General features: G+C 38.8%; 2 protein-coding genes across 7 annotated transcripts in view; both read right to left on the bottom strand.

Annotated features, from left to right (window-relative positions):
• Window positions 1-19314, bottom strand: part of adss1 (adenylosuccinate synthase 1) — a 35435-nt gene extending 16121 nt beyond the window's left edge. Inside the window, exons 1-7 of the mRNA XM_079833200.1 lie at window positions 18970-19314; window positions 11320-11422; window positions 11102-11164; window positions 7455-7505; window positions 7277-7343; window positions 1595-1702; window positions 39-120 (exon numbers count right to left, since the gene is read on the bottom strand). Coding sequence (XP_079689326.1) covers window positions 39-120; window positions 1595-1702; window positions 7277-7343; window positions 7455-7505; window positions 11102-11164; window positions 11320-11422; window positions 18970-19158 — 663 coding nt within the window. The 5' untranslated portion in view covers window positions 19159-19314. The remainder of the gene's footprint in view (window positions 1-38; window positions 121-1594; window positions 1703-7276; window positions 7344-7454; window positions 7506-11101; window positions 11165-11319; window positions 11423-18969) is intronic.
• A 1234-nt stretch (window positions 19315-20548) lies between these two features.
• The window catches only part of LOC307136294 (inverted formin-2), an 81720-nt gene continuing 74309 nt past the window's right edge, over window positions 20549-27959 (bottom strand). For 5 of the 6 annotated variants that reach the window (XM_079833185.1, XM_079833188.1, XM_079833186.1 and 2 more), the window contains one exon: window positions 20549-21136. Coding sequence is in view for 3 of the 6 variants with exons in the window: in XM_079833188.1 (XP_079689314.1) it covers window positions 21093-21136 (44 nt within the window). In the remaining 3 variants the exon portion in view is untranslated. The remainder of the gene's footprint in view (window positions 21137-27959) is intronic. The other variant, XM_079833189.1, reaches the window with a different exon arrangement.

Below are 27959 nucleotides of genomic sequence, written 5' to 3'. Positions count from 1 at the left end.
GCGTAACACAAACCCTGTGCTTCTCCGGTTTAACTGACCTTTAGCTTCTTCAGCTCGCCCTCTGCGTCCACTTTGAGCGTGGGGTACATGGACTGGTACTGCTGCACCAGGTTCTTCACCCTTCAGGAGGACGTAATGAACAGTTCAGATGACCGCACACTTACATGACCAGCACTAGAGACAATAGGCATTTCTCAATGTCAAGGAAGGATCCTCGGAAGCCAGAATTCCGAGGATGCTACGTCATCGACGTCCGTCGAAGGGCTGTTCCAATGTCGAGGATCCTCGGAATTTCAACCAAGGTCTGAGTCCTTCGTTCGAAAAATATGCCATATACAGGAAAGGATGCATACGAGTAGACTTCGCGCACTTCGCGCTCTCAAATCACCCACAATCCTATGCGCGCAGCTTTGCTATCTTGTTCAAAAAATACAAATTATCGGACGTTGGCGGAGTCGGAGCGTTAACGGGGCAATATGCTTTCAAGTGTAAGTATTTACGTTACCAAACATTTGTTATAACCGTAGTAAATATAAGTAAAGTTTAACTTGTAAATGCCAGTACAAATTACAACCGTATACAAATGACGTTATTGATAACGGACGCTAACGGACCTTTTCACTGACGTAATGAGGCTGACGTGCACTTGCTAGCCTGTTCCATTTGCCTGTTCTCCGAATGCTTAAGAGGAGCCTCGCCTAGCCTCTGAAGGAAGCAGTGGCGATTTCTTTAAGACTGCAAGGGAAGCTCGGCTTCCCTTATAATGTCACAAAATTAATGGTCAAATATGTACTATTGTATTAACATTTTATTGACAAAAAATGCGTTAGAAAACGTTCATCTCAAAGACGAGTTCGTTCAGAATCAGTTACATATAGCAGGTCGGCTGACTCGATTTCCTTCTCATACATTCCTGCAGCGTCACAGTGCATTTCCCTATTGAAGCCCAGCGTCCATTGACTTCAATGGGGCTGCTTTGAAAGTTTTTTTTCAGCGCTTCGAAACTAGACGGTCATTGGATAAACGCTGCGATTATGTCCCGCCCACGGACGCTCAGCGTCTCTGGGGGTGAATGGGGAGTGGGCTGGCCCGGACTCCGAGCTTCTGCGTGATGATTGGAGGGTCTGTCGAAAGACTGCATCTCCTTTTGACTGACAGCGATTCTGTACTATAAGGAATCACTGAAGCTATTCGCGCTCAGTCCCATCGCGGATTTCTCAAGTTCAGTCGAAATAAAAACTGCTGCAACCTATTTCTTTGATATTTGCTTGGCGAAATTGCTTGATTTTCATTATACATTTCACACAATTATACACCACATTCCTTGTTTCAGTTAATCTTAATATTTTTTTTTTAGATCGTTCATTCATTCCTTCATTCATTCATTCATTCATTCATTCATTCATATAACGTTAGTAGGCTAGGCTACGTAGGGCAGAATTTACTTTTAAATAAATAGACAATTTTATGATGTAGGCCGAAAATGAGCTTCCCCTCTCTGACAGACCAGTAGCCGCCACTGGAAGGAAGTGACTTGGAAGGATCAGTCCTGCAGAGGAAGGATCCTTGACATTGAGAAACACCTAATATTTACCTCGTAGAAAACTCGCTGAAGTCTGCCATCAGGTCGCAGATGCGAAGGCCGGTGCGCGACGCTTTACAGGCGTATGTGGGTCCGATGCCTTTCTTAGTTGTTCCTATGCTGTGAACAAACATAAACACGGTTACAATCAGCGGGAAAACTATAAAACAACGTTTTTACATTTATTTATTGATGTTTGTAGCACTTCTAACCAGGGCTTAAAAACTGAAAAAAATATCAATCGGTACATTTACAATTAAATAATAAATAATAATACAATTTACATTTTAAAAGCTTAGACTTTAATATCAAAAACAGGTTTGAGAGAGAGAGCGAGAGAGACGCATGAGCAGAGATGTATAGTAACGAAGTAGAACTACTTCACTACTGTACTTAAGTACTAAAAGGCAGTATCTGTACTTTACTAGAGTATTATTTTTTTCTCCTACTTCCACTTTTACTTCAGTACATATTTTCGATGAGTTTAATACTTTTACTCCGATATTTTTTTATGTGCTGCATCGTTACTCGTTACAATTATAAAAATGTTACGAATCATTCCATTCCAAACCCACATTACCGCGCGCGAGAGCGAGAGCGCGCGCGAGAGAGAGTTAGAGAGAGAGAGCGCGAGAGAGAGAGCGCGCGAGAGTGCGAGAGAGAGAGAGCGCGCGAGAGAGAGAGCGCGCGAGAGAGAGTTAGAGAGAGAGCGCGCGAGAGTGCGAGAGAGAGAGAGCGCGCGAGAGAGAGAGAGCGCGCGAGAGAGAGAGAGCGCGCGAGAGAGAGAGCGCGCGAGAGAGCCCCGCGTCGCGAGCGCGCATTCACTGTCTTTAAAACAACACGAGCGTCTTGCGCTCAAATTGCTCTCTATTTGTTTACATAGTTAATGTGCACTGTGAAGTAGCATATACAAACAACGAACAGCTGTATTTTTATTAACTAAGATTAACAAAGATTAATAAATACAGTAACAAATGTATTGATCATGGTTAGTTCATGTTAGTTATTAGTCTACATTAACTAATGTAATGTTAACAAATCAAACCATATTGTAAAGTGTTACAAACAAATAATTTACTCAGAACACCTCTTGAAATGAGAATATAAGTGTGCTTACCCCATTTTTTTTTTTAGTAAGAGTGGTTATAGTAAGATTTAATCTTAATGAACTACAGTATTTTCAGGTTTTTTATATGACAATATGTAGAAAAATTACCTACCAACATTGTGATTGTCCTTTAGCTTAATCATTTGAAATAATAAAAAAAATATAATGTTTTGACTACTTTCTTTAATAACTACATAACACAATACTTGTACTTTTACTTTCGGTACTTGAGTAGTACATTTTAAAATAAACTACTTGCAATACTTAAGTACAAAAAATGTTGAATACTTTAGTACTTCTACTTAAGTGTGGTGCTTAAAGAGCACTTCAACTTCTACTCAAGTCACTTTTTTGATAAGGAACTTGTACTTTTACTCAAGTATGTCTCTAGTACTTTATACATCTCTGCGCATGAGTGACAGAGAGATGGAGGGAGAGCGGGGAAAGGAAATGAACAAACACGCTGCGTGTTTTAAATAGCGTTAAATAGTTAATGAATAATGACACGCAATATGTGGCGGCCGGTGTTGATTCTGTGGCGCACCGCCACGAATTAGTCTATGTGTGGGAAACACTGCAGTCCTTGCACACGTGAGTTATTGCAGGCTCGTATCAACACGTTATCATATCGGCAAGGCATATCGGCATAATTTTTTCATATCGGCCTAATGCCGATTTTTATATTTTAAGCGTTTATCGGCTGATTCCGATGTCGTGCCGATAATATCGTGCATCCCTAGTAATTAGAAAAAAAGTACCGCTTCATTAATTTACTTGCCGTACTTGAAAACTGCATTTCGGACCTAAGCGCGGGAAACAATGGCGGAATCACGTGATATTTGGCAGATCCGTCAAGGGTTGAATGTGCTGTCATAGCTTGAAATGCAAATGTATTCAGGGCTCGGAGAAAATCGCGTTGTTACTTTCGCCCCGGTTCTCCCCTATCAGTTGCGCTGGGACCGGATCTCGGATATCTTTAGGTTTCAGCGCCATAGAGAAACATTGGAAAATCTGAAGCTCTCATCGGTTTGATGGTGTTTATGCTACAAACATGCTCAAATGTCGTGCCTGAGGTACTGTAACACTGATTCCAGGGATCCTGAGAGGATTTTCTGTTTGTCAAACTCTCATTAAGTTACGATTAAAGTCCCTGCTAACCAGGGCTTAAAAACAGAAAAAAATATCAATCGGTTCACTCCGAGCAGAATCGATATTATAGCGTTTCCGTTTTTGCGTTCCTCAATAAACATTACTGTTCCGAAAAACGGTTTGATTTGAAAAAATACCGGTTAATAACGTTATTTTAATTTAGCCTATACTTTAAACAAATATGTATAAATAAAGACTTATTTTCACTCAATAATAATATAACACATGGTAATTAAACTTGAATATTTATTTCATAACATTTTTAAAACCAGAAATACATGCATTAATTACAAAGCATAAACAGCGGACCTGTTTTAATGGAGCGTTAGACAATCGAAAGTGGCTCTTATGCCGAATTCTTTTCAGAAGAGTGATAACAATCTTTGTACATAACTTTTTTTCAACACGACTTGTTTTAAAAATTGCATGAATAAAGAATAAATAAACTGGATATCCATTGCTCTTTTAATGCACTGTCAACTGCTAATTTCAAAGCAAACACTGAGCAACACATTCTTGCATCACATAATCAAATTCAGTCGGCTGATAAAGCTTGATCATTTAATGCAATATAACATACCATTTAATAAGAAGCATCAGCCGTCTATATATAAAACATTGACCTGTCCTGTATTGGCAATCTGAAAGACTATTGGACAAATGTTTGATAGATGCTAGTAACCTACTTGGATAGGCTTAAACGAAATCCACAAACTAGCCTAAATCAGATTATTTGAGCTTAAAGTCCGTACTGCTTATTTAAACGTACGAAAAGAATTTCCTCCAATACCTGCGCTTTCATTGATGACCTCAGCGGGGAAAGAAATGTACTTGAGGCATGAAAATGCGCGCTCATACTGACTTGCGTACCGGTAGATTCATAGATGACATTTCACTCACGCTTGATCCGTCAACGTCACACGCTGTACTACTCTATTCATGATTGGTCACTGCCAAATTAAAATATTAAAAGAACGATAAAATAACGTTATTAACCGGTTAATGGTCATTTCAAATTAACGTTTCTGTTCAGAACGATTCAAATTGATTTTGATTTCGTTTTCGTTTTTGTTCCTCTTAAAATTTCGTTCGTTTTCGTTCCTTGAACCGGTTCAGAGCCCTGCTTCTAACAATTAACAATAAATAAATAAACAAATTAAATAAATACATTTGACAGTTTAAAAGTAAAATTTGTCAGGACAAACTTTTTTCATAAGCTTCCTAGCATGTTTTACAAATTTATTATTTTGCTAGTATGTTTAACACATAGCTAGCATGAATTAGCATGTTTGCTAACATGAATTAGCACATTGCTTTGCACAATTAGCGAATAGCTTAGGACATGTTAGCAAAATGTTAAATCACGATATCAGTGTACTAAAACATGCTAACAACGTATTAATTAATGCTAAAAAATGTTAAAAATGCAAGTAAAATGCAAAAAATGCTAACAACATGATTCCTATGCTGTGAACAAACAAACACGTTTACAATCAGCGGAAAAACTATAAAACAACGTTTTTGCATTTATTTATTGATGTTTGTAGCCCTTCTAACAATTAACAATAAATAAATAAACAAATTAAATAAAGAAATTTTACAGTTTAAAAGTAAAATTCGTCGGGAAAAAAACTTTTTTTTAATACGTTTTCTACCATGTTTTACAAATGTATTATTTTGCTAGCATGTTCGCTAGTATGTTTAACACATTTCTAGCATGAATTAGCATGTTTGCTAACATGAATTAGCACATTTGCTAGCACAATTAAACATGTTGTTAACAAACCCTAGCAAATAGCTTAGGACATGTTAGCAAACATGCTAAAATATCCTAGCAATGTGTTAAAACATGTTAGCAAAATGTTAAATCACGATATCAGTGTACTAAAACATGCTAACAACGTACTAGTTAATGCTAACAACATGTTAAAAATGCAAGTAAAATGCAAAAAATGCTAACAACATGATTCCTATGCTGTGAACAAACATAAACACGTTTACAATCAGCGGAAAAACTATAAAACAACATTTTTGCATTTATTTATTGATGTTTGTAGCCCTTCTAACAATTAACAATAAATAAATAAACAAATTAAATAAAGAAATTTTACAGTTTAAAAGTAAAATTCGTCGGGAAAAAAACTTTTTTTTAATACGTTTTCTACCATGTTTTACAAATGTATTATTTTGCTAGCATGTTCGCTAGTATGTTTAACACATTTCTAGCATGAATTAGCATGTTTGCTAACATGAATTAGCACATTTGCTAGCACAATTAAACATGTTGTTAACAAACCCTAGCAAATAGCTTAGGACATGCTAGCAAACATGCTAAAATATCCTAGCAATGTGTTAAAACATGTTAGCTAAAATGTTAAATCAAGATATCAGTGTACTAAAACATGCTAACAACGTACTAGTTAATGCTAACAACATGTTAAAAATGCAAGTAAAATGCAAAAAATGCTAACAACATGATTCCTATGCTGTGAACAAACATAAACACGTTTACAATCAGCGGAAAAACTATAAAACAAAGTTTTTGCATTTATTTATTGATGTTTGCAGCACTTCTAACAATTAACAATAAAAAAATAAAACAAATTAAATAAACAAATTTTACAGTTTAAAAGTAAAATTCGTCGTGACAAACTTTTTTAAAAAGCTTCCTAGCATGTTTATTAAGTTGTTAGCATTTTTTATCATGTAGTATTTTGCTAGTATGTTTAACACATAGCTAGCGTGAATTAACATGTTTGCTAACACGAATTAGCACATTGTTTGCACAATTAAACATGTTCTTAACAAACCCTAGCAAATAGCTTAGGACATGCTAGCAAACATGCTAAAATATCTTAGCAAAGTGTTAATTCATGCTAGCAATATGCTAATTTATGTTAACAATGTGATAACACACTAGTAACATGTTAAACAATGCCAGCAATGTTAAACATGATAGCAACGTACTAATTCATGTTATCAAAATGCTAAAACCTGCTAGCAAACATGCTAATTAATGCTAGCAATGTGTTAAACATGTTAACAATGTACTAATTAATGCTAGTAATGTGCAAAAATGAGCTAGAAACAGTTAGTAATATACTAATTATGATGGCTTGTGTTTATTATTTTGCTTGCAAGTTTTGGCACCTTGCTAGCATTATAATAAAAATGCTAACATGCTAATTCATGCTAGTGACAGATACTTGGTGGATGAAGCTTTACTCTGTTACTCTATCGTTATTGTATAAAAGTTTTGACCCCCTCGATGAAAGTCTATGGGATTTTTTAAAAGTTTTGATCGTCCAGCCAAGCCATCATAATAATAACATTAACATGAAGTTATTAAGTGGATAATAGTTACTATGAAAAGTGATAATTTTCGATGAATTGCTAGTTAAGCACCAAACCAGCACTAACCAATCAACACAACTTACTTCTTGCCTTCCTGAGCTTGCCTCTGAACCTCCTGAAGTCCGTCCACGGCCTGATGAAAGTCAAATACTGACAGAAATACATGGAATCAGAACAGCGTTTTCCATTATATGCATTTGAATATCACAGTATTCAATATTGCTAAAAAACACTATTATTTATAGGTGTTAAGTATATTACCAATGTGAGCCCGATCTGAGATGATCAGTCTTTTCTCCCATCCTTTCAGCCCTTAGCATGAAAGAAAAGACAAATTATGTCTGTGTGTGAATAGAATGGATCTGATCTAGTGAACACAGGCTTTGTGTGAGTCTGGTCAATTAACCTGCTAACCTGCTAACTGTCTCGGTAGGTAAATTAATCCTGTGAAAACCGCTTTGAAATTAGACATTGTGTTACCATTTAGTCATTAACATGATTTAACACATTACTAGCATTTTTTAGATTTTGCTAGCATTAATTAACATGTTATTAGCATGCTGCTAGCATGTTTTAACATATTGCTAGCGTGATTTAGCATTGGTGCTAGCATATTTGACATTTTGCTAACATGCATTTATATGTTGGTAGCATTAATTAGCATCATGCTAGAATGTTTAAACACATTGCTAGCATGATTAAGAATTTTGCTGGCATGTTTTATCACGTTGCTACCATGAATTAGCACACATCGCTAGCATGTTTTTTTCTAACATGATTTAACACGTTACTAGCATTTTTAGATTTTACTAGCATTAATTAACATGTTATAAGCATGCTGTTAGCATGTTTTAACATATTGCTAGCGTGATTTAGCATTGGTGCTAGCATATTTGACATTTTGCTAACATGCATTTATATGTTGGTAGCATTAATTAGCATTATGCTAGAATGTTTAAACACATTGCTAGCATGATTAAGAATTTTGCTGGCATGTTTTATCACGTTGCTACCATGAATTAGCACACATCGCTAGCATGTTTTTTCTAACATGATTTAACACGTTACTAGCATTTTTTAGATTTTGCTAGCATTAATTAACATGTTATTAGCATGCTGCTAGCATGTTTTAACATATTGCTAGCGTGATTTAGCATTGGTGCTAGCATATTTGACATTTCGTTAACATGCATTTATATGTTGGTAGCATTAATTAGCATTATGCTAGAATGTTTAAACACATTGCTAGCATGATTAAGAATTTTGCTGGCATGTTTTATCACGTTGTTAACATGAATTAGCACACATCGCTAGCATGTTTTTTCTAACATGATTTAAAACGTTACTAGCATTTTTGAGATGTTGCTAGCACTAATTAACATGTTATTAGCATGTTTGCTAACATGTTTTAACATATTGCTAGCGTGATGTAGCATTGGTGCTAGCATGTTTGACATTTTGGTAACATGCATTTATGTTGCTAGCATGAATTAGCATTAAGCTAGCATATTTTAACACATTGCTGATTAAGAATGTTGCTGCAATGTTTTAACACATTGCTAGCATTAATTTGCACACATCGCTAGCATGTTTTTTTCTAACATGATTTAACACGTTACTAGCATTTTTGAGATTTTGCTAGCATAAATTAACATGTTATTAGCATGTTGCTAGCATTTTTTAACACATTGTTAGCGTGATTAAGAATTTTGCTGGCATTGTTTTATCACGTTGCTAGCATGAATTAGCACACATCGCTAGCAAGGTTTTTTCTAACATGATTTAAAATGTTACTAGCATTTTTGAGATTTTGCTAGCACTAATTAACATGTTTTAACATATTGCTAGCGTGATTTAGCATTGGTGTTAACATTTTTGACATTTTGCTGACATGCATTTATATGTTGCTAGCATTAATTAGCATTATGCTAGCATGTTTAAACACCTTGCTAGCATGATTAAGAATTTTGCTGGCATGTTTTATCACGTTGTTAGCATAAATTAGCACACAACACTAGCATGTTTTTTCTAACATGATTTAAAATGTTACTAGCATTTTTGAGATTTTGCTAGCACTAATTAACATGTTATTAGCATGTTTGTTAACATGTTTTAACACATTGCTAGCGTGATTTAGCATTGGTGCTAGCATGTTTGACATTTTGGCTAACATGCATTTATGTTGCTAGCATGAATTAGTATTAAGCTAGCATATTTTAACACATTGCTGATTAAGAATGTTGCTGCAATGTTTTAACATGTGGCTAGCATTAATTTGCACACATCGCTAGCATGTTTTTTCTAACATGATTTAACACGTTACTAGCATTTTTGAGATGTTTGCTAGCATTAATTAACATGTTATTAGCACGTTTGCTAACATGTTTTAACACATTGTTAGCGTGATTTAGCATTGGTGCTAGCATGTTTGACATTTTGCTAACATGCATTTATGTTGTTAACATGAATTAGCATTAAGCTAGCATGTTTTAACACATTGCTGATTAAGAACGTTGCTGACATGTTTTATCACGTTGTTAGCATGAATTAGCACACATCGCTAGCATGTTTTTTCTAACATGATTTAACACGTTACTAGCATTTTTGAGATGTTTGCTAGCATTAATTAACATGTTATTAGCACGTTTGCTAACATGTTTTAACACATTGTTAGCGTGATTTAGCATTGGTGCTAGCATGTTTAACATTTTGCTAACATGCATTTATGTTGTTAACATGAATTAGCATTAAGCTAGCATGTTTTAACACATTGCTGATTAAGAACGTTGCTGACATGTTTTATCACGTTGTTAGCATGAATTAGCACACATCGCTAGCATGTTTTTTTCTAACATGATTTAACACGTTACTAGCATTTTTTAGATAATGCTAGCATTAATTAACATATTATTAGCATGTTTTGCTAGCATTTTTTAACACATTGCTAGCATGGTTAAGAATGTTGCTGCAATGTTTTAGCACGTTGCTAGCATGAATTAGCACACATCGCTAGCATGTTTTTTCTAACATGATTTAACATGTTACTAGCATTTTTGAGATGTTGCTAGCATTAATGAACAAGTTATTAGCATGTTTGCTAGCATGTTTTCACACATTACTAGCATGTTTTATCATGTTGTTAGCATGAATTAACACATTACTACATGAATTAGCATTTAGCTAATATTAATTATCACATTGTTAGCACAATAAAACTTAAATGTGCTACAATGTTTTGACACCTTGCTAGTGTGCTTAAATTTTACCTAACTTAGACATAATTATGAATTTGATTTTCTAGCAATTTTAGAGCCCATATTATTTTATTACTAAATAAAACTTGTAGTGCTGTCAAATCGATTAATCGCGATTAATCACATCTAACATAAAAGTTTGTATTTGAGGTTGATATCTCCAAAAATGAGCTTTCAGTGAGATTTGTTTTGGGCGCAGTACCAAACGCTCCCACTAGATGACATCAGAGCTCCATTACTGACCATATAAGGGCGCCTGCATTTCCATATATGGTTTGAGTGATCTGATCATTTTTTTCTTTATATTTAAAACATTTTCAGAATTTTTTTCTCAAAATATTGAATGGATGTTATCTCTTGAACATGAAAAACAAAAAACAAACTGAGATTTCTACCAATCTTTCATGATTTCTCATATTTCAAAATAAAGGTCTGTACACGCCTTATGAGTATGAAAATATTATTGTTGAAAATTGATAAATTACTGCTCCTCTGTAATACAGTCACCAAATATGGAAACTATATTATAGTTTGTCAAGATTAGTTTAGGTTCAGTATAGGATATTACTATTTTAAATATGTCATGGATTTGGGCTCTACTCAAGGGGAGTATATTTCTATAACGTGAAGCTGCTTTCACTCTTTTCTTTGTACCTTTTTTCTCATTCTTGTCGATCTCTTCGAATAATCCCGGGAGATGAATGACCACGCCATTACCTGCAGACGGATGCACACGCGTCACCTTTACTGGAACTACAGTCAATCCGACTTAAACTTTATCATCTCTGAACATATCAGATTTGATCAAATTCTTAAATATGTGAAATGTAGTCCAGTCAGGCAGTTCTGGACTGTTAGAGTCTGGTTCTCACCGATGAATGATGTGCATTTGGTGCTGATTATTCCACTCGGGAGAAGATGGAAGTCGTATTCCTTCTCATCCACCACCACTGTGTGACCAGCGTTATTTCCTCCCTGTGGAGAGACAGAACAACTCACTGGAAAACAACATCAGCCCTTCATGCTGTTACTAATGTCTGTTTGAACACAAACGGACAAACACCATCATCACACAGAGGGAAAAATCAATCAATCACAAGCTGCTTTTCCACAAGCTAAATATATAAACACTATCATGGTAACACACACAACACTAAACTAATGCAATCAACATAAGATGGAACATAATACCTTAATGTACATAACTGATAACAAAAAACAAATTGGGAACAGAATTATTCAAATGAAAAAACACCAAATCTGAAGTGTCACACAAGGAATTCTGTCAGGTTACGGCTTTTCACTGTAATTGTTACTTCTGAAAACTGTATTTTAATAGTATTTTACTTAGAGATGCACTGATATGAAAATATTGATTTGAAAAAAAAAGATAATTCTTTATATTTGAAAGCCGATAACAGATATATTGGCCGATAAATCTAAATAAATCCAAATGTATATAATATTTTGAGAGTCCATGCACCGATACGAAAATTTTGCCTGATACCGATAATTATTTATATTTGAAAGCCGATAACTGATATATTGGGCGATAAATCTAAATAAATCAACATTTTTATGTAATATTTGAGTTGATGCACCGTTATGAAAATTTTGGCCGATAACCGATACTTCTTTATATTTGAAAGCCGATAGCCGATATATTGACCAATAAATCTAAATAAATAAAATTATTTATATAATTTTTGAGCTGATCCACCGATATGAAAATTTTGGCCGATAACCGATAATTCTTTATATTTGAAAGCCGATAACCGATATTTTGGTATATTTGGCTACAGGAAAGCTTTTTGAGAGTCGATGCACTGATATGGAAATTTTGCCCGATACCGAAAACCGATATATTGACAAATTAATCTAAATAAATCCAAATTTGATGCACCGATATGAAAATTTTGGCCGATAACCGAGAATTCTTTATATTTGAAAGCCGATAACCGATATTTTGGTCAATAAATCTAAATAAATCTAAATTTTAATATAATATTTCAGTTATTGCACCGTTATGAAAATTTTGGCCGATAACCGATACTTCTTTATATTTGAAAGCCGATAGCCAATATATTGACCAATAAATCTAAATAAATAGAAAAAATTTATATAATTTTTGAGCTGATCCACCGATATGAACATTTTGGCCGATAACCGATAATTCTTTATATTTGAAAGCCGATAACCGATATTTTGGTCAATAAATCTAAATAAATCAAAAATTTTATATAATATTTACATTTATATTACATTCATGCATTTGGCAGATGCTTGTATCCAAAGCGACTTACATTGCATTCAAGGTACACATTTTACATCTTGTCAGTTCTTGCTTTTCCTGGGAAACGAACCCATGACCTTGGTGTTGCTAGCGCCACACTCTACTGTTTGAGCTACAGGAAAGCTTTTTGAGAGTCGATGCACTGATATGGAAATTTTGCCCGATACCGAAAACCGATATATTGACAAATTAATCTAAATAAATCCAAATTTGATGCACCGATATGAAAATTTTGGCCGATAACCGAGAATTCTTTATATTTGAAAGCCGATAACCGATATTTTGGTCAATAAATCTAAATTAATCTAAATTTTTATATAATATTTCAGTTATTGCACCGTTATGAAAATTTTGGCCGATAACCGATACTTCTTTATATTTGAAAGCCGATAGCCAATATATTGACCAATAAATCTAAATAAATAAAAAAAATGTATATAATTTTTGAGCTGATCCACCGATATGAACATTTTGGCCGATAACCGATAATTCTTTATATTTGAAAGCCGATAACCGATATTTTGGTCAATAAATCTAAATAAATCAAACATTTTATATAATATTTACATTTACATTACATTTATGCATTTGGCAGATGCTTGTATCCAAAGCGACTTACATTGCATTCAAGGTACACATTTTACATCTTGTCAGTTCTTGCTTTTCCTGGGAAACGAACCCATGACCTTGGTGTTGCTAGCGCCACACTCTACTGTTTGAGCTACAGGAAAGCTTTTTGAGAGTCGATGCACTGATATGGAAATTTTGCCCGATACCGATAACCGATATATTGACAAATTAATCTAAATAAATCCAAATTTGATGCACCGATATGAAAATTTTGGCCGATAACCGAGAATTCTTTATATTTGAAAGCCGATAACCGATATTTTGGTCAATAAATCTAAATAAATCTAAATTTTAATATAATATTTCAGTTATTGCACCGTTATGAAAATTTTGGCCGATAACCGATACTTCTTTATATTTGAAAGCCGATAGCCAATATATTGACCAATAAATCTAAATAAATAGAAAAAATGTATATAATTTTTGAGCTGATCCACCGATATGAACATTTTGGCCGATAACCGATAATTCTTTATATTTGAAAGCCGATAACCGATATTTTGGTCAATAAATCTAAATAAATCAAACATTTTATATAATATTTACATTTACATTACATTTATGCATTTGGCAGATGCTTGTATCCAAAGCGACTTACATTGCATTCAAGGTACACATTTTACATCTTGTCAGTTCTTGCTTTTCCTGGGAAACGAACCCATGACCTTGGTGTTGCTAGCGCCACACTCTACTGTTTGAGCTACAGGAAAGCTTTTTGAGAGTCGATGCACTGATATGGAAATTTTGCCCGATACCGATAACCGATATATTGACAAATTAATCTAAATAACTCCAAATTTGATGCACCGATATGAACATTTTGGCCGATAACCGATGATTCTTTATATTTGAAAGCCGATAGCCGATATTTTGGCCGATAAATCTAAAGTCAAAATTTTTTAATATTTAAATTGTCACGGTTTAAACTCTTGTGACCATGCAGCGCTGACCCGTCAACTGTCCCGATCGTCGTTCACGTTCATGCATTGTTAGGATTCATAAAAATGTTGCTGGCCGATTACATTTTTGGCACTTGGCGACTGTTAATTTTAAGGCCAGGTTAGATCTATTGCAGTTTACAGTTTATTTTATCAGCATATTGAAAAAAATGATTTAGTTTAGTGTTTTGTTCTTCACTCATATAAAATATTTTATATATGCGGGCAATCGCTGAATCGTCACAAAACTTTAAACCTTAACACTTTAAATATTAAAGCGCAAGAAGACGCGAAAGGGAGCTCATTTTGAAGCATGCACACAGACAGCGTGTGAGTACTGAACTGAGCTCTCTTTCACATCTTCTTCCACTTGAACGGACAAATTCACACAAAATCGTGTCCAAAAATAGCGAGTATCCTAGTAAACATAGTATGACTTAAGTGAACATAAACAGTTGAGAAAGTAAACACACGTGTGTCAGTATCAGTGTATTAGATCTGTGCGTTCGCTCTTAAAGAGACAGTAGCCTAATATTCCTGCTGTCTGTGTGTTTAATGTTAACTCTTAAATGCATGAATGTTTCGCCAATCATTCGTACATATTTGGGTCTTTAGTGACCCGGATCTATATCTAACACAGATGGATCTCTACCTGTCATGATAATATAAAACTCTCCTGATATTACAGTAACAATTACAGAAGAATGATATAAAGCACATTTTGTTAGCTTTTGGAGCTTGGAAGGGTTCAGTTTGAGCAGATGTTTTATAGCATCATCGCTGTCCTCGTCAGAACTCACGTCCCAGCACATTCAGCATCTCAAACATTCTCAAAACGATCATTTTCAACATCAAAATCAATATTTGATTGCGTTCAGGACTTGCTCTGCAGTCAATCTGAGCCATTTCAAGTGTTGCTGATGATTCTTCCTGTTCGTTTGTTTTCTGCCTGCGGTGACTATGAGTGAAACGTCACTTCCTCATTGTGTATCAGACATCGCCACCTTGTGGAATAAAGCTGAACTGCACTTATTCCGTCATCAAAGACTCAATTATTGTTGTGTAGAAAAAATATACTTACACTGTTACACACCTCGGGTCATTAGCGACCTTATACAATTTGTACAAATAATGAATGGGAAAACAGGCATTCTTTTATCATTTGTTTTATTGTTATATTGTTTATAATGAATTGATTGAGGAATACTGAGAAGGTTTATGTCTAACTTTAAAAAATGAATGAGGAGGAGCAGGATAGTGAATGACGTCCCGGGTCACTAAAGACCCATGATATGCGTTTAACGGTTAATCAAACAACAAAGAAAAAAATGGATGGATGGATGGACATCACATTTAGCCATATTGTATTAAAGGTGCACTATGTAACTTTTCCGTCCGCAAAAAAAAAAAAGACATGAAAGTACCATATAACCAGTAGATGGCAGCAGAGGAGCACTTATTGACAGTGTTGGGGTAACGCGTTACAAGTAACTTGAGTTACGTAATAATATTACTTTTTCCAAGTAACTAGTAAAGTAACGCATTACTTTTCAAATTTACAACAAAATATCTGAGTTACTTTTTCACATTAATTTGACTGACAGCTCTCCTGCCCCCATGTGGAGAAAAATAAGTGCAGAGGCGTGTGTGTGTGTGAACATGATGGTTATTGTAGTTCCAGACTAAATGTGAGCATTTATTTATCTCACTTGCACAATAAAGATTCTGTACTCCTCAAAATGAATAAAATCAGTCAAATGCAAAGTCAGAGTACTATGCAAACCTCCAATAATTAAATGTGAAATAAAACAACTATTTTTATGCTTAATCTACCTTTATATTTAATTTACCAATGTGTTGCTGCTGACCTTTGATGATGAAAATTACTAGATTTTTAGTTTTTATTGGTAAAACTTTTTTCTCCTGCGTCCTATTCTCCATTATCCAGAGCTGCGCCCTCTACTGTTCATGCGGGAATTTGCATTTTTACCTCAGCCTGGGGCTTATTATTTACATTTTGGTATGAAGAGGTCTTTACAAAAATATTACTTTTTTGTTATAAAAAAACCCAAAACAAAAAAAACAAGCCCAGCTCAGGTGAGAAAAAGTAACGCAAAAGTAAAGTAACACATTACTTTTCTTAAAAAGTAACTAAGTAACTCAATTAGTTACTTTTTAAGGGAGTGACGCAATACTTTTCAAAGTAACCCCAACACTGCTTATTGACATAGCTATATCTGCACTTGTGACTTTTCCGTCTGCTTGAGGTCATTTATTCAAAACAAAGGCGTAGTTTGATGACGGCGCAGAATCTTGGGACATGTGGTCTTCACCTCACAGCCGGTGGGAAAGAATCGGGATAGGACTCGGGCAGAAATCATGTTGATGGATGTGATTATTAACATTACTGTAGTGAAGCAGAAGCAGGAGCGAGTGTTGTGGAGCTGACACTTGTTCACACTGCAGTGAGAGTAAAGCGTTTCTGCAGAATAAAACCGCAAACTAACGCGGATATGATGTCATCGACAGGCCACGCCCTCACACGTCCCGGTTCCTCGGGTAAAATAGCATCTTGAGATTTAGTTGGAAACATTTGGGATATTGTAAGTACTGAACAAAATATATAACACTGGCCTAGTGGTGTTTGGATATTTTACTGAAAAAATGTTACATAGTGCACCTTTAAAGGAACTTTTACTGCATCAGTTTACAGTAAAACTACAATCCTTTCATAGTCTTTATAAGTGAACCCGCAGGATGGTTTGCAGTCGACGGAAACTTAATCCAAGGAGCCAACCGAACATCAACAACTTAAAGGTTCTAGGTCCAAATTTACAATCGGGAGTCCTGGAAATACGACTCCAGCATCAGAGCTTGCCCTTTACTCAGACACACTGTGTCCAATGGAGAACACAAGTCCAGTCTCTGCCCTAACGCCAGCGCTCTGCCCTTCTCACATGTCCAGTTACGCCGGGAATGTGACCCGAGTTCAGCGAAGGGCAGGGAGGAATTCTGGGACTGACATTCAGACAGATACAGACACAGTCACACATGAAGGATTGGGCTCAACAGCCATGAATTGTTAAGAATAATTCATACTATATAATTCAAGAGCATTTTTTTTAAAATGGCATGTGAGTAATAATGATAATGAGTCTGAATCTCTCAGCAGACACTGATTCCCAAACGTGTTTTAGATTAGTGTTGGACTGATAAGAGTTCGTCAATGGCCAACTCAGTTCTCAATCATCAAACTTAACATTATCACAAACAAAAGTTGTACTAATATTTCACAATATTACTGTTTTTTTTAAATGTATTTTTGGTTAAATAAATGCATGCTTGATGAGCAGAAGAGACTTCTAGTCCAAAGATCCAAAGTTTGGATATATATTCTGTCCAAATAAACATGATATTTCTCATTTCTATATCTATAAACATATTTTTTCTCATTTCTATATCTATATATTTCTCATTTCTATATCTATAAACATATTTTTTCTCATTTCTATATCTATAAACATAATATTTCTCATTTCTATATCTATATATTTCTCATTTCTATATCTATAAACATGATATTTCTCATTTCTATATCTATAAACATATTTTTTCTCATTTCTATATCTATAAACATAATATTTCTCATTTCTATATCTATATATTTCTCATTTCTATATCTATAAATATAATATTTCTTATTTCTATATCAATAAACATAATATTTCTCATTTCTGTATCTATAAACACGATATTTCTAATTTCTTTATCTATATATTTCTCATTTCTATATCTAGAAACATAATATTTCTCATTTCTATATCTATAAACATGATATTTCTCATTTCTATATCTATAAACATAATATTTCTCATTTCTATATCTATATATTTCTCATTTCTTTATCTATAAACATAATATTTCTCATTTCTATATCTATATATTTCTCATTTCTATATCTATAAACATAATATTTCTCATTTCTAATCTATAAACATGATATTTCTCATTTCTATATCTATAAACATAATATTTCTCATTTCTATATCTATAAACATGATATTTCTCATTTCTATATCTATAAACATAATATTTCTCATTTCTATATCTATATATTTATAATTTCTATATCTCTAAACATGATAGCTGTCATTTCTATATCTATAAACATATTTCTCACTTCTATATCTATATATTTCTCATTTCTATATCTATAAACATGATGTTTCTAATTTCGATATCTATATATTTCTCATTTCTATATCTATAAACATGATATTTCTCATTTCTGTATCTATATATTTCTCATTTCTATATCTATAAACATGATAGTTGTCATTTCTATATTTATAAACATGATATTTCTCATTTCTATATATTTCTCATTTCCATAATATAAACAAGGTAGAATATTGAATTTAACTAAAAAGCATGACAGTTTGCTATAATTATATTCTATATGAATTAATGAACTATATTAATTAGTTTAATGCATATTAAAGTAATTCTTAGTATTATTACTTGTAGTGGTACCCATTACATTTGCCATTGTTAATTAAATTATTGCAAATAATTACTTCAAATACTAATAAAAATCATATTGATGATTATTTCATACAAAAAGTTGTGTATAATGAATGCTTGAGCTGGTGTGTTATTACCTGACACCTGCACACGATGTCGGACTCCGTCGCCAGCAGATCGACCACTTTCCCCTTGCCCTCATCGCCCCACTGCGCGCCCAGGACCACCGTCACTTTGTTCCCTGAGTCGTTTCTCGGCCGTTTCAAGGCGCCCGTCGGCGGGTTCGAGTAGCTCTTGTGGTCGTTCCCTGACCAGCCCAGAGACATGATGAAGAGTCCGCGGGAGCGAGTCTAATGACAGCGGGCACCCGCGCGCGCGGCCGCTCATAGAGGCGGAATGGGCGGGTAGACAGAGGCTCTATCACAGAGCTCCAGACACGGGCGGGACCGCAGCGGCTCCGAACTTTCTCGGAAATATTTCTCATATTTTTCACTTTTTACTGCTGATTTTCAATTCAACATCTAGTAAAGTTATTCTGCGTCATAACATAAATTGTCCAGACAGCTGGAGGAGAATCCTGTCACCTGTTACTTCTCTCACCGCTGCCTTGAATAGACCAATCACAGTCGAGGATGATTACTGGAGATCATACATAAATAAATCCGTCATAATAGTTTTAGAGATTACAACTAGATAAAAAAAAGTTTGATTGATTGACTGATGAGATAGATAGATAGATAGATAGATAGATAGACAGACAGACAGACAGACAGACAGACAGATAGAGCGATAGATAGATAGAACGATATATAGATAGATAGACAGACAGACAGAATGATAGACAGACAGACAGAATGATAGACAGACAGACAGATAGATAGAGACAGACAGAATGATAGACAGACAGATAGATAGACAGACAGAATGATAGACAGATAGATAGACAGACAGAATGATAGACAGATAGATAGACAGACAGAATGATAGACAGATAGATAGACAGACAGACAGACAGACAGAATGATAGACAGACAGATAGACAGACAGACAGAATGATAGACAGACAGATAGATAGACAGACAGATAGATAGACAGACAGAATGATAGACAGACAGATAGATAGACAGACAGATAGATAGACAGACAGATAGATAGACAGACAGAATGATAGACAGATAGATAGACAGACAGACAGAATTATAGACAGACAGATAGAATAATAGACAGACAGATAGATAGACAGACAGAATGATAGACAGACAGACAGAATGATAGATAGACAGACAGAATGATAGACAGACAGACAGACAGATAGACAGACAGAATGATAGACAGATAGATAGACAGAATGATAGACAGACAGACAGACAGACAGAAAGACAGAATGATAGACAGATAGATAGACAGACAGACAGAATGATAGACAGACAGATAGATAGACAGACAGAATGATAGACAGACAGAATGATAGACAGACAGACAGACACAGACAGACAGAATGATAGACAGACAGACAGACACAGACAGACAGAATGATAGACAGATATATAGACAGACAGACAGACAGAATGATAGACAGACAGAATGATAGACAGACAGATAGATAGACAGACAGACATCTGTCTGATCTCGGGCGAAATTTCAACAATAATGAATTTTAATTTGAATGCATTCGAATGTGAGTTTGAGTGTCATATCAATGAACAAACCTCAACACTGGTTGCACATTCCATTTTTATTTATATATAATTTAGAGATTTTCTTGACATACATAAAAATACATACTGACATCGATATGAAAGTTGTACTCCAATGAAGATACTCAATAGTCCAGCTCAACCACTGCAAGCGCAAAATATCATTAATCATTTCTGCGAATACTTTAGAACTGATATTATAAGACTAATACTTCTCAGGTTTATGCCAAACATCTTCATAACACATAAAGGTTACATTCAGAGGAATATGAATAGTGAACAGCAGGTGATCTTAAAGGTTTCAGAAACAGCACAGACTCTTAAAAGGTTCATGATTAGCCATTTTTTTCCTCTCTATAAACGCTCTTGAATGTAAACATCATAAATGTATCTTACAGTGTGCAAATATTTAAATAATTCAAATCTGAAGATTTAGTATTTAAAAACACTTCAGGCCAAACTCTAATACACAGTGTACAGTGTGCATTTCTTTAAAGTACGCCGAAAGATGTTCCTCGAAACACCGGATCCGACAGGAGAACAGGATCAAGGCAGGAACACGCTCAACTTTTCCTTCTCCCTTTTGTTCTCCTTTTCCTGGAGCTTCCTGAAATGTGTGGGGAGAAAAAACAAGTTTAAACATTCAGCGGCAACATTTGGCATGAAATTAAGCTGGTTTCCGCCAGAGAAAAAAAAAATCAAGCAGTTAGAAATAGGAGTCTCACTCGCCGTTACGACTTTTCGTCTCCCTTACAACTCGGCGTCTCACTCGCAGTTACGACTCGGCGTCTCACTCGCCGTTACGACTTTCCGTCTCCCTTACAACTCGCCGTCTCACTCGCAGTTACGACTCGGCGTCTCACTCGCCGTTACGACTTTCCGTCTCCCTTACAACTCGGCGTCTCACTCGCAGTTACGACTCGGCGTCTCACTCGCCGTTACGACTTTCCGTCTCCCTTACGACTCGCCGTCTCACTCGCAGTTACGACTCGGCGTCTCACTCGCAGTTACGACTCGGCGTCTCACTCGCCGTTACGACTTTCCGTCTCCCTTACAACTCGGCGTCTCACTCGCAGTTACGACTCGGCGTCTCACTCGCAGTTACGACTCGGCGTCTCACTCGCCGTTACAACTTTCCGTCTCCCTTACAACTCGGCGTCTCACTCGCCGTTACGACTCGGCGTCTCACTCGCCGTTACGACTTTCCGTCTCCCTTACAACTCGCCGTCTCACTCGCCGTTACGACTCGGCGTCTCACTCGCCGTTACAACTTTCCGTCTCCCTTACAACTCGGCGTCTCACTCGCCATTACGACTCGGCGTCTCACTCGCTGTTACGACTCGGCGTCTCACTCGCCGTTACGACTCGCCGTCTCACTCGCCGTTACAACTTTCCGTCTCCCTTACAACTCGGCGTCTCACTCGCTGTTACGACTCGGCGTCTCACTCGCTGTTACGACTCGGCGTCTCACTCGCCGTTACGACTCGCCGTCTCACTCGCCGTTACAACTTTCCGTCTCCCTTACAACTCGCCGTCTCACTCGCCGTTACGACTTTCCGTCTCCCTTACAACTCGGCGTCTCACTCGCCATTACGACTAGGCGTCTCACTCGCTGTTACGACTCGGCGTCTCACTCGCCGTTACGACTCGCCGTCTCACTCGCCGTTACGACTTTCCGTCTCCCTTACAACTCGGCGTCTCACTCGCCGTTACGACTCGGCGTCTCACTCGCCGTTACGACTTTCCGTCTCCCTTACAACTCGGCGTCTCACTCGCAGTTACGACTCGGCGTCTCACTCGCCGTTACAACTTTCCGTCTCCCTTACAACTCGCCGTCTCACTCGCCGTTACGACTTTCCGTCTCCCTTACAACTCGGCGTCTCACTCGCCATTACGACTCGGCGTCTCACTCGCCGTTACGACTTTCCGTCTCCCTTACAACTCGGCGTCTCACTCGCCGTTACGACTTTCCGTCTCCCTTACAACTCGGCGTCTCACTCGCCGTTACGACTCGGCGTCTCACTCGCCGTTACAACTTTCCGTCTCCCTTACAACTCGCCGTCTCAATCGCCGTTACGACTTTCCGTCTCCCTTACAACTCGGCGTCTCACTCGCCATTACGACTCGGCGTCTCACTCGCTGTTACGACTCGGCGTCTCACTCGCCGTTACAACTTTCCGTCTCCCTTACAACTCGCCGTCTCACTCGCCGTTACGACTTTCCGTCTCCCTTACAACTCGGCGTCTCACTCGCTGTTACGACTCGGCGTCTCACTCGCCGTTACGACTTTCCGTCTCCCTTACAACTCGGCGTCTCACTCGCCGTTACGACTCGGCGTCTCACTCGCCGTTACGACTTTCCGTCTCCCTTACAACTCGGCGTCTCACTCGCCGTTACGACTTTCCGTCTCCCTTACAACTCGGCGTCTCACTCGCCGTTACGACTCGGCGTCTCACTCGCCGTTACGACTTTCCGTCTCCCTTACAACTCGGCGTCTCACTCGCTGTTACGACTCGGCGTCTCACTCGCCGTTACGACTTTCCGTCTCCCTTACAACTCGGCGTCTCACTCGCCGTTACGACTCGGCGTCTCACTCGCCGTTACAACTTTCCGTCTCCCTTACAACTCGCCGTCTCACTCGCCGTTACGACTTTCCGTCTCCCTTACAACTCGGCGTCTCACTCGCTGTTACGACTCGGCGTCTCACTCGCCGTTACGACTTTCCGTCTCCCTTACAACTCGGCGTCTCACTCGCCGTTACGACTCGGCGTCTCACTCGCCGTTACGACTTTCCGTCTCCCTTACAACTCGGCGTCTCACTCGCCGTTACGACTTTCCGTCTCCCTTACAACTCGGCGTCTCACTCGCCGTTACGACTCGGCGTCTCACTCGCCGTTACGACTTTCCGTCTCCCTTACAACTCGGCGTCTCACTCGCTGTTACGACTCGGCGTCTCACTCGCCGTTACGACTTTCCGTCTCCCTTACAACTCGGCGTCTCACTCGCCGTTACGACTCGGCGTCTCACTCGCCGTTACGACTTTCCGTCTCCCTTACAACTCGGCGTCTCACTCGCCGTTACGACTTTCCGTCTCCCTTACAACTCGGCGTCTCACTCGCCGTTACGACTCGGCGTCTCACTCGCCGTTACAACTTTCCGTCTCCCTTACAACTCGCCGTCTCACTCGCCGTTACGACTTTCCGTCTCCCTTACAACTCGGCGTCTCACTCGCCATTACGACTCGGCGTCTCACTCGCTGTTACGACTCGGCGTCTCACTCGCCGTTACGACTTTCCGTCTCCCTTACAACTTGGCGTCTCACTCGCCGTTACGACTTTCCGTCTCCCTTACAACTCGGCGTCTCACTCGCCGTTACGACTCGGCGTCTCACTCGCCGTTACGACTTTCCGTCTCCCTTACAACTCAGCGTCTCACTCGCTGTTACGACTCGGCGTCTCACTCGCCGTTACGACTTTCCGTCTCCCTTACAACTCGGCGTCTCACTCGCCGTTACGACTCGGCGTCTCACTCGCCGTTACGACTTTCCGTCTCCCTTACAACTCGGCGTCTCACTCGCCGTTACGACTTTCCGTCTCCCTTACAACTCGGCGTCTCACTCGCCGTTACGACTCGGCGTCTCACTCGCCGTTACAACTTTCCGTCTCCCTTACAACTCGCCGTCTCACTCGCCGTTACGACTTTCCGTCTCCCTTACAACTCGGCGTCTCACTCGCCATTACGACTCGGCGTCTCACTCGCTGTTACGACTCAGCGTCTCACTCGCCGTTACAACTTTCCGTCTCCCTTACAACTCGCCGTCTCACTCGCCGTTACGACTTTCCGTCTCCCTTACAACTCGGCGTCTCACTCGCTGTTACGACTCGGCGTCTCACTCGCCGTTACGACTTTCCGTCTCCCTTACAACTCGGCGTCTCACTCGCCATTACGACTCGGCGTCTCACTCGCTGTTACGACTCGGCGTCTCACTCGCCGTTACGACTCGCCGTCTCACTCGCCGTTACGACTTTCCGTCTCCCTTACAACTCGGCGTCTCACTCGCCGTTACGACTCGGCGTCTCACTCGCCGTTACGACTTTCCGTCTACCTTACAACTCGGCGTCTCACTCGCCGTTACGACTTTCCGTCTCCCTTACAACTCGGCGTCTCACTCGCCATTACGACTCGCCGTCTCACTCGCCCTTACGACTCGGCGTCTCACTCGCCGTTACAACTCAGCGTCTCACTCGCCGTTACGACTTTCCGTCTCCCTAACGACTCGGCGTCTCACTCGCCGTTACGACTTTCCGTCTCCCTTACGACTCGGCGTCTCACTCGCCGTTACGACTTTCCGTCTCCCTTACGACTCGGCGTCTCACTCGCCGTTACAACTCGGCGTCTCACTCGCCGTTACGACTCGGCGTCTCACTCGCCGTTACGACTCGGCGTCTCACTCGCCTATACGACTTTCTGTCTCCCTTACGACTCGGCATCTCACTCGCCGTTAATGACTTTCCGTCTCCCTTACGACTCGGCGTCTCACTCGCCGTTACAACTCAGCGTCTCACTCGCCTATACGACTCGCCATCTCACTCGCCGTTACAACTCTGCGTCTCACTCGCCTATACGACTTTCCGTCTCCTTTACGACTCGGCGTCTCACTCGCCGTTACAACTCAGCGTCTCATTCGCCGTTACGACTTTCCGTCTCCCTTACGACTCGGCGTCTCACTCGCCGTTACGACTTTCCGTCTCCCTTACGACTCGGTGTCTCACTCGCCGTTACAACTCAGCGTCTCAATCGCCGTTACGACTTTCCGTCTCCCTTACGACTCGGTGTCTCACTCGCCGTTACAACTCAGCGTCTCACTCGCCCTTACGACTCGGCGTCTCATTCGCCGTTACGACTTTCCGTCTCCCTTACGACTCGGCGTCTCACTCGCCGTTACGACTTTCCATCTCCCTTACGACTCGGCGTCTCGCTCGCCATTACGACTCGGCGTCTCGCTCGCCGTTACGACTCGCCGTCTCGCTCGCCGTTACGACTCGCCGTCTCGCTCGCCGTTACGACTCGGCGTCTCGCTCGCCGTTACGACTTTCCGTCTCGCTCGCCGTTACGACTTTCCGTCTCCCTCGCCGTTACGACTCGGCGTCTCACTCGCCGTTACGATTTTCCGTCTCGCTCGCCGTTACGACTTTCCGTCTCCCTCGCCGTTACGACTCAGCGTCTCGCTCGCCGTTACGACTTTCCGTCTCGCTCGCCGTTACGACTTTCCGTCTCCCTCGCCGTTACGACTCGGCGTCTCACTCGCCGTTACGACTCGGCGTCTCACTCGCCGTTACGACTCGGATCATGTTACGCCGATCATGTGACTCGCCGTTACGACTCGCCGTCTCACTCGAGAAAAAAAGTCAGAATTTGAGATGTAAACTTACAATTGTGAGATAAAAAGTACCAATGATCTTTGAAAATGTTTTATTCTGTGGCGTAAACAAGCTTCCATATGTAGCAGCATAAGAGACCACGGTGTCTAAAGAAAAGGAGTGCGGGATTATGGTCCATTTGCTGAAGAGGTTAATTCAGAAACACAGAAACTTAAACAATGGAAACAAAAATTAAATCAAATCAAAGATGAAGCTCTAAAACTCCAAAGACATATTTATGTGATATTCAGCGGTGTAAGCTCTTCTTAAACATTCCTAATTTACACACACTCTTTGATGATCTTGGTGTTTAGAGTCTTTATTCTGCACATTTGGACTCATTTCTGAACTATTTGCTTAGCTTATCTTTCACAGACAGACCAATCAAAACCCCAGTTCAGTCTTGATGGAAAACCTAAAACACGCCAGGTTAAAGGTCACACATCAGATAAACTGACCAGAATCTTCACATTCTTCTGCTGTCAATCATTTACTATTAGTCATTAAATGAGCATTTTGCTGTGTGATTTACACTTCACACTGGTAAACATCAGTTCAAAGGTTTGAGATGATTAAGATGCATTCAATTTATCAGAAGAAATGACATTTATAATGTTACAAAACATTCTATATTATTAAATAAATGCTGTCCTTTTAGAACATTGTATTCAAAGAACCCTGAAAAATAAACTGCGTCAAGTTTTCCGTTTTCAACACTGATAATAATCATAAATGTTTCTTGAGCATCAGATCCTCATATGAGAGGATCATGTGACACTGAAGACTGGAGTAATGATGATAAATTCAGCTTTGATCACAGGAATAAATTACACTTTACTGTATATTCACATAGAAAACTATGGAAGCCTGTGTCCGCCACAGAATAGAAAAATATAAAAGGTATTTCCGACTTCATCTCTCACACAATTCCGACTACACAACCTCGCAATTCAGACTTCATATCTCGCAATTCTGACTGTAACCTCGCTCATATCTCGCAATTCCGACTTCATGTCTCACGCAATTCTGACTATGTAAACTCGCTAATATCTCGCAATTCCAACTTCATGTCTCACGCAATTTCAACTATATAACCTCGCAATTCCGACTTCATATCTCACAATTCCAAATTCATATCTCGCAATTCCGACTATGTAACCTCGCAATTCTGACTATGTAACCTCGCAATTCCGACTTCATATCTCACAATTCCAAATTCATATCTCGCAATTCCGACTATATAACCTCGCAATTCTGACTATGTAACCTCGCAATTCCGACTTCATATCTCGCAATTCTGACTATGTAACCTCGCAATTCCGACTTCATATCTCGCAATTCTGACTATGTAACCTCGCAATTCCGACTTCATATCTCACGCAATTTCGACTATATAACCTTGCAATTCCGACTTCATCTCTCGCAATTCTGACTATGTAACCTCGTTCATATCTCGCAATTCCAACTTCATATCTCGTAATTCCAACTTCATATCTCGCAATTCCGACAATGTAACCTCGCAATTCCGACTATATAACCTCGCAATTCCGACTTCATATCTCGCAATTTTGACTATGTAACCTCGTTCATATCTCGCAATTCTGACTATGTAACCTCGCAATTCCGACTTCATATCTCACGCAATTTCGACTATATAACCTTGCAATTCCGACTTCATCTCTCGCAATTCTGACTATGTAACCTCGTTCATATCTCGCAATTCCAACTTCATATCTCGTAATTCCAACTTCATATCTCGCAATTCCGACAATGTAACCTCGCAATTCCGACTATATAACCTCGCAATTCCGACTTCATATCTCGCAATTTTGACTATGTAACCTCGTTCATATCTCGCAATTCCAACTTCATATCTCGCAATTCCGACTGTAACCTCGTTCATATCTTGTAATTCCAACTTCATATCTAGCAATTCCGACTATGTAACCTCGTTCATATCTAGCAATTCCGACTATGTAACCTTGCTCATATCTCGTGATTCCAACTTCA

This window comes from Gobio gobio (assembly GCF_949357685.1).
Source record: "Gobio gobio genome assembly, chromosome: 13".
Taxonomy (NCBI): Eukaryota; Metazoa; Chordata; class Actinopteri; order Cypriniformes; family Gobionidae; genus Gobio; species Gobio gobio.
Note: the sequence above shows the minus strand (reverse complement) of the source record. Positions and strands in the feature narration are given on the sequence as shown.